Source organism: Tigriopus californicus, chromosome 6 (assembly GCF_007210705.1).
Source record: "Tigriopus californicus strain San Diego chromosome 6, Tcal_SD_v2.1, whole genome shotgun sequence".
Lineage (NCBI taxonomy): Eukaryota > Metazoa > Arthropoda > Copepoda > Harpacticoida > Harpacticidae > Tigriopus > Tigriopus californicus.
The window spans coordinates 14,799,765-14,808,279 of NC_081445.1; the positions used below are offsets into that span (position 1 = coordinate 14,799,765).

General features: G+C 41.0%; 1 protein-coding gene across 1 annotated transcript in view; it reads left to right on the forward strand.

Annotated features, from left to right (window-relative positions):
- Nucleotides 1–7,614, forward strand: part of LOC131882316 (germ cell-less protein-like 1) — a 26,185-nt gene extending 18,571 nt beyond the window's left edge. Inside the window, exons 5-8 of the mRNA XM_059229427.1 lie at nt 4,992–5,121; nt 6,734–6,892; nt 6,964–7,160; nt 7,252–7,614. Coding sequence (XP_059085410.1) covers nt 4,992–5,121; nt 6,734–6,892; nt 6,964–7,160; nt 7,252–7,464 — 699 coding nt within the window. The 3' untranslated portion in view covers nt 7,465–7,614. The remainder of the gene's footprint in view (nt 1–4,991; nt 5,122–6,733; nt 6,893–6,963; nt 7,161–7,251) is intronic.
- The last annotated feature ends 901 nt before the right edge of the window (nt 7,615–8,515 follow it).

Consider the following 8,515-nt stretch of genomic DNA (forward strand, 5'->3'; position numbering starts at 1 on the left):
TGTTTTATCGACTTTAAATGACATTTTTTTCTTTTGATTCATATTAGCTCTTTATGCTAATACACCCTCCTCACTTACAGATTAGCCACACCACGATAGGGTTTTTTTTATATATCAGGTTGAGTCATCACAGGTCTTCAATGTGTGGGGTAGAACGCATTTCCCTCACGTACAGTAGTAACAAATGAGGTGTGACTAAGCCCTACGTTCCAATTTAAGCAAAGCTCAATGTTTTTGCGGAATTTGAATGGTTGAAAAAGCAACGTTTCCCATATTGAATTTGATCGACATTGGAGACTGAGAGAAACGAGGTTCCTCATACCGTGAACTGATCATGAGTGATGTGTTTTTTTAAGAATTAACTTGGGGCAATTGATTTACGAATTCGACGCTTTCATTACGTCTTCATTACCGCCCTTATATAAAACGATGAGGAAAAGGATAATTGACTCTGAATTTAGCCTCCTTAATGTTTAGGGTGTTGTCAGTGACAATCTAGCTCTTTTAGCTCCAAAATAATGATTCCAATCCACAGTTTTTGCATGCTTACTATCTGGCCATCCTGCCAGGACATCTGCACTTCCATGTCCTCAAATATCAACCCCTTCGACGTGGCAATGTAAGGCAAAGTCTGTAGATGGTTCAATGATGTCTCCGGATTGTCCATGCACAATCTTATTTTGTTTACCATAGAGGTCACCTCAGTTACCATTCTGGACGATGTCGCGTCAGATACATGCCCCTCTGTGAATTAGCCTCTGCTTCTCGTTGTGAGCAACAATGAAAGGTATTTTGAATGCCAGAGAGGGTTGACCTAGAGGGCTTGTCAGAGAAAAGTCACTCCAACCAAGCCATTTGAGACTTTGCTTTGAACACATTTTGGTAGTTGGGCAGCAGGGTGTCGGACTGATCGACTTCTCTTGCGTTACTCAGTTTCAACCAAAGGAGACAAACGAGTCATCAACTCACTGGCTCCCTGAATTTGGAACTTGATTTTGAGAATCACGTAACTAAATGTGTTCAAAGCCGATCCCCATCGCACACACCAGGCAGCCGCAAAAGAGCAAAAAAAACTAGCCCTCTAGGTTGGCCTAACCGGTTTTCTTACAAATGCCTCGATCCACCTCCTTCTAACAACATCAGAACCGTCATACTTCTGCAATTTCTGCTCGACGTGAAAACAACATATTTTATCGGAGTCTAATAATCATGTCAGTCATCACTTATCGTTTTACTCAAGATGTTGTGCAAGTGACATCATAGTTAGCTTTAAAACGTCTTGAAACGAGCTTAGGAACGAATTATGTCTGTTGACTTTCTGATAAGTATTGAACAAACTGAACTAGATCACACACGGTACTTAAATAGCCACGAGGTATGTTTCCATTGCACCCTCAAGGCTTTTGTTGTCAAATTTTGATGCCTCGGAGGCAGAGGTGAATATTTTCATTTTATCATAAAATCCATTGTCGCTAAGAGTGTAACGAGTCGTATCATACAAAAGTAAAGATGTATTCAATGAGAATCTTGCTTAATGGCCTATTTTCACTCTAAGTGCCAATTTCATGTACAGGTTTGTTTTTTGTATTTGGGTGCTAGGGGAAGTTTGAGCTTCGCCCGGCCAGACAGCTAGCCAAGCCAGCCATTGCATTAATTTCCAAATCTCGATAGGCAATTTCAAGTCTCATATCAGATTGGTTAGCGTCTAAAAGTTACCTTTGGAGAAAGGTCGGGATGGAGAATCGAACCGGGACATTTCTAATGCTAGAAATGCAAAATCTCTTCTTTCATACGTGACCATTATTTTGGCACCGTGCTCAACCTCCTTTTAGGTAGTGCTAAGAAGCACTCCTTTCGTTTACACTAGTAGGCTTTAAAATCGATACTGACGGCGCCATTGATATTGAACAAGGCATATATTTTGCACTTCTAAGAGAGCTTTAATTTTAAAAAAGGGTCATGATTTCCAAACAAATTGAAAATTTGAAGACTCTTAAATAACAGGCTTAAAGACCAAGTCTAATGTCGTGGAAATTCGTTGAAAAAAAGGATGATTCCCCCTCCCTCCATATATGATTTCGAATATCATTTTAAGTGGACGATCAAGAGGAGGAACCAAAGAGGAAAGAGAATACCAGCCCTACTCAAGAAGGCGTCCATGTTCTAGTTGGTGCGTCTGTTAACCTTGTACAATCAAGTATCAGTGGACTAAAAGATACCCGATGGAAGCCCCAATCCGTTGTTCGATGATCGGTGGAATGATTACATTCTATCACCTCTCATTTATAACGGGTACATCGACTCTCTTTCCGGTACCAAACTATCCCAAACCTTTCAAGACAACTGGCAATTCCCGAATGTCTACGACAGCTAATATTCCATCTAAATGTTCCCAATGAAGAGACGCTATCGTGAAAGAAGGACCTAGAATAATGAACTCGCGTTTTTCATCGGAGTTGCTCCCAAATACCCAACGCTGGGATCTCTGGTTCGGATTTTAGGTTTTGCCATTTCTGAACTGGAAGGGACGTTTTTTTTCTCGTGTGCGAATAGAAAGCATTAACCGGTTGATTGGTCCGCTTTGTCCCTTAATTCCGTTGTTTGGACACCCTTGCCCTTGGGCAATTTTCCTCGTGGTAGCTCATGCATCTGTCGTCATGGACTCTGCATTCCTTGAGAATTAGACCGCGGTTTTGGACTCATTTTGCGACTTTCGTCGAATCTTGAAAAAAGGGTGGACTTTTCTAAGCAAGGCCCAAAGAGTTGCGATTCAAATCATCTCAAGGCGTGTGCTTCAAATCCTAAGTTTGACGAAAGTAATACTAATGACGTCACAAAACCTATTAATGTCATGAATGTAATATTCCCTTCATTACTGTACGGATACATACTTTTGTGCTGTCATTGGCCTTAGAGGCAATTATTGTGAGTCCAATCACTAAGCATTAGATAAATGTTAACGTAACTCTGCTCTACGAAGCCCTTGCTATTCCACCCGAGCCGAAGAGATCTGACCTGGTCATGCCAGCGTGGCGGTCAAATAAACCTGGATAGTGTGGGAGGCCCACGGATGGATCGTAGAGATGGCCTGAGTTTGGGTCATACTCATAATCACCCTCCCCTGTTGTTGAAGGATCGATGTGATAGGGAATAGCTGCCGCTTAATGCCACCTCTCTTGCTTGGGGCTTGAGCACCAGATTCCTCGGGTGTCGGTGGTGGGTGTGTGCGTTTGTGCCAAGATAAGATAAGCGACTCTTATTTGAGGACTTCACTCCTCTCCTGGTCTCATTAGATTCCATTAAGCTCAGCTGGAAGGACAGGTCTCAGGCAGTTGTGACTTTGGAGTGGCATCTCCTCATGCCAGATCTAACTCTTCTAGCTTAGATTGACCCACGATCCACTCGCATTCCTTCACTCGTTCCCTTTGGACTTGGTGTGAAGACCTGACGGCATCGATCCTGGCCTACAACAGTCATGTGACATTGATCCAGTGGAGAAGTTGTATCTGCACAAGTTGTGAGATTCTACTCCTCCGACTGTATCCGTGTGCACAAGCTCTCTCCTGATTTCTTTGGGCATTCTAACCACAATCCTGATTGCTCTTCCATCTTGGTTTGTACTAATTTTCGACGCTTCGGCGTCATTAAGAATGGAGTTTCTAAAAGAAATGCAACTTCAAAAGCATTGATTTCAAAGGCAAAAAGGTTTTTTTACATTTTCACCACAACAAAGTGAGTGTTAACTTTTCCTCTCAAAATGTTGATCTTCAGCCTCATTCATTCAGGAATGCATTAATCTTGAAGAAACTCTTCCAAGCAATCTGCTATTCTCAAGCAAGCTCCTATTGTAATCAAGCCATTTCAAAAACTTCTTCTGGCGAACGGTTTGATTTGAGGGCTTTGTCTTATCATGGACACTTCTTAATGCAAACGGGATCAAAGACCGTCGCCATTCGTCATTCTCATGCTTCGTTTGTGTGTACCGTACGGTAATATTCTATTCAAACAAAAAAAAAAGTTCGATTCTTCGTTGGAAGCCGCGATCTTGGGCATTTGAGATTCCACATGTCAGATCTACCTTCCAGCTAGGATTTCGAACGAGGAAAGACACTAGCTTGATTGAGCTTCTCGGACAGAAGAAAGCAAGTGATCTAGTTCTCTGGGTCAGTGGAGTTATGGGTTCTAATCACTCGATGAGATTCTATTCCTCCAACCGATCCCGGGTGATTTTCATGACCATCGCTAATGAAAAACGATGATGACAGTCGCATTGCTCATAAAACCACTATAAATATGTACTAGTAGATGTATCAAATCATGAATGTGGCAATAAACGATAATTTAGTGACAGCATTGTCTCAGAATTGTTATTTTGAGCTAGAATTGGGTCGAGTGAAAGGCAACTAGTAGATTGAAAAATATACCATGGCAAGCTCACTAAAAACTAGAGTAAGCATGCCTCCAAGCTCTTTAACAATTGAAATACTCAACGACGCGTTGATTCTGAAGCATTTATCCTCGTCTTAACAAAAGAGAAAAAGGGATCCTTCATCGGTGTGCTCAAGCATTACCAGGAAAATGAACTCCCCATTTCACATAAGATGACATCATTTAGGCCAAAACCTGAGATTTAAGGCTTATCTCTCTCTGAATGAAAAAAAAAAACTCCCACATGTATTATGTACTGTGAACTATTGGGAGCATTGTTTAAACTACTGCTTCCACGTACCTCCACCTCAGCTCTCTTTTCTTCATAGCATGGGAGTAACTTGTCAACCTTTGACCAAAATTTTGCATTGATAATGAAATACGATGTATGAACGAGCTTGATGGCTTTACAGTGCGCGAGCAAGTTGGGCGAGACTCTTGTTTGCTTTCCTAATGAGATTATGTGAAGTTCGAGGGGCACAATGACGGGCGGATTTGATCATATCCTTCTAATAATGAGTCTAATGTTCAATTACGTTGAATGTCTTTTTTTTTCATTTCAGAAACGAGGCAAAACCCACCCGGAGTGCTTTTTGGATTCGGATGAAGGGCGGGAATTTATTCCCGTATTTCGACAACTCCGACTCACTTACATGGGCAATCACAAGATGGATATGGAGATGCAGATTAAAGGTGATTGGTTTGGTTGAGATGATGGTGGGGTTATGAGGACTCGAATGAAATTTGTTTGACTTGGGGTTTTCAGTCCTTCTAATAGTTAATATCAAACGTAAAGGGTCTTTCATTATATATCGGTCGGCGAGTGTTGAGTCCGAAGGGATGAGCTTCGACCATTACATCTTCCAATTGGTTAATGTAGCAAAAAAACAGGAAGGAAGCTTCAAAGGAGCTTGAATTTTGTGGGTTTTTTAACTAGATGTTGCGAGTGCGAGTTTCAAACAGTTTTAGGGGGAGTTGATTTCATAGAACGAATTGAGACCTGCTCCACTTTTGATGAAATTGCTCATCATTCAGGTTATCTTGTGGTTGTGATTTATTTAAGGCTTCTGTGCATCGCCACACTTCATTGGGAATATATTTTTGTTCTGCTCAAAAATGGAACAAAACTTCGAAACACGTTTGCTATTGCATGGAAGGACGAACTACATCATTTTCGTATAAAAAGAGTCGGAAAAAATGGCTAGATGGCACTACATGCACTTACAAAGGACCGTCTCACAATACTTCAATAAACTTGCTATCTGAGTCAATTATAATTGGCCCCGTTATTTTTTACGTATACTAAAGCAACCCAGCGTTAACAAAAACGTTTGTTTGCGTTTTGGTCCCATTTTTGACGTTGTTTTGTGACTCCCAAAGTTAATTCTGCGCCTCCAAAACGCCATTAGATCATAGCTAGGCTTCATTCAACCGAAATAAAATGATACATATGGCCCAAGGATTGAAGTATCAATGTGGAAGCACGTTAAAAAAATATTGATGCCCTGTTTGCTTATGCTAGCACCCCATTTAATGACAAGCCTTCAAAAAATATGATTTGCAAACACCATGAAAGGATTTCGATCAACTTATTTAATTCCTTTAAAATCGAGTTCCATGCAGTTAGGTTGCAGTTCTATCTAGATATTGTCACGGACTTCTAGATTTGTGGATTGCGACGGAAGCAAAGCTTTCGTATCTCATAAACCGTTCACTTCTTTCCAAGTAAGCGCTTCATATGACCACAAGATCTTGTTCAATAGATGAACTTGGCCAAATTTGAGCCCAATACTATGTCAAGGCCACCCAGGAGATACGTATATCCAAAGTTATGTTGTAAACATTACATCAAATTCGAATTTTCGGCTTGCTCTTGGTCAGCTTCATAAGCTCTTAAAAACATGACTTTACTTTTCAAGTAAATGATGTCATAATTACCTGCCTTTCATTGAGCATATCTATGACCAAGAGCAGACCGTCGCAGTCCATATATCTAGAAGCTCGTGATCCTGACTACTTGTGTTCGTTTGATTTTAATCGTGTCCGAAACCTTCAGCACAATTGAGCCTCAGAACCGCCCAAAGTTGTGCGCTCTCAGTGCCCAGGAAATAATGGAGAACAAAAAAGACCAAGTATTATTCTGTCTTGTTTCACAATTTTCTAATTCCTAGCTGAGATGTCCACGCAATCATGAAAGTAAAGGTGCAACTGGTGTCCGTAGAAAAATAGCAGAACGGCTTCTCCGTTTCTGCATCCAATCTTTGAGTGATTTCTTATCAATCCTGTTGTTTTCTCTCAAAACTAGATCGAATCATCCCCGACAGTTGGATGCTTCCCATTTACCGCAAAAACTGGCACGATATGCTCGCCGTGGACTTTGGCTCCGAGATTGGTCCCTTGAACGTGTCCTTAGAGGATTTCGAGAAGCATGCTCTTCGCTGTGGAAGAATCATCGAACTTGCGGGTAATCATTGCACCTTGAGGAACCCCGTTTGAGCCGTTCCGTTCTTAACATCACTTTCTATCCATGACTAGGGTCTCACCACGTCTGGCGTTGGACAGGCTTTCACATGGGCTTGGATCTCATCCTGACCTTCGACAACTTCCAATTGTCCATCAAGCGCAATCAAATGTCCTCGCCTAACAATGAGCTCCAAGGTCTCCTGAGCCATGCCAAACGTAGGCGGTTCTTCTACAAAGTAAACGTGGCATCCCTGAACAAACAGGAACAGGTAATGAGCGCATGATGCCTGCATTCAAATGTACAGTAGTTGGCGTTTGTGCCTTGACTTTTAATTTTTCTTCTCCCCTCCCTTTCTTCAGCCGGTTTATCTGGCCAATTCTGGCGTGAAGAAGGCCACTCTAATGATGAATCAAAGCACGCCCATTTTTGACGTGGACAAGAAGAAAGCCACTTTCCCGTTGTTGCTCTCACTCAACTTCCTTCTCACACAACCTTCCGAATATCCAACCGAGGAGAACGAACTTGTTCCTGACAACGGACCAGACATCGAAGATGTTCAGGGTCAAGCTTGAATTGAGTGAGGGTCAAAACAGAGTTCACATTCTGTTGTTACTTAAACCGACTCCTTAACAATGTTGTCAGAGTTATGCCACATAATCACTCAACTCATGGCTCGATATTGAGTTGAATGACCATTGGAATAATCATCTTCAGAAATTGTCTCTCTAGAGTGTTCTTTCATTTCAAAGATTCAACGTTTGATGCATATGACCGACTTCAAAAAACATTTACTTAAACATCAGCTGATAGACATGAAATCATAAAGTGTATCAAATAGCTCAAACTATTTGATACTGGGTAGGCGATTTGGGGAATAATATGTGCTACATAAGGTACAAGTAACATGAAGGTACATGAACATCAAGCTCATCTTTCAAAGCCAATAAACTTACCTAACAACATTCTAAGCACCGTGTTGATGGATAACAATTAAGTAATATGGGAAATAGATCACTTTTAAACTTTAGCCACTAGGCTAGTGGTCAAATCTTTTGTGCTAGCCACGGCTTGAACCATTACCAATAAAAAAAAATGCGTTACCGTTTCCAATATTTTTTTGGAAAAAGGAACGCGTTACCGTTATCCATACTTTTTAGAAAAAGTAATTCGTTACCGTTGCCGATACTTTTTAGATAAAGGAACGCGTTGCCGTTACCGACACTTCATAGAAAAATAAACGTGTTTCCGTTACCGTTACTTTTGCAGAAAGAAAGGGCCTAAAACTGCTAAAACAAGTATATGCGATGTTTTAACGTTTAATAAGTATGAAGTGAAACAAATGACTCTCGCGATCATTTATTTGATCCCATCAGTGGCAAGTAAGTCATTGCATTTGAGACGGATTTTTTAAAACAAAATCGGGTAGGGAAACCTTACGCATAGTCCTTTCCCTCGTCTAAACAAGAAGAAAGTAACAACGGTAATGGGAAGGCAAAAAAAAAATCCGTTACCGTTCACGTTACTTTTTCAGAAGAGTAACGCGAGAATCCAGGCTAGTCAAAACAATGAAGTCCACTTCTCTTCTTTCTTGGGCTCCTTCATTGTTCAATTTGCTGCCTTCAA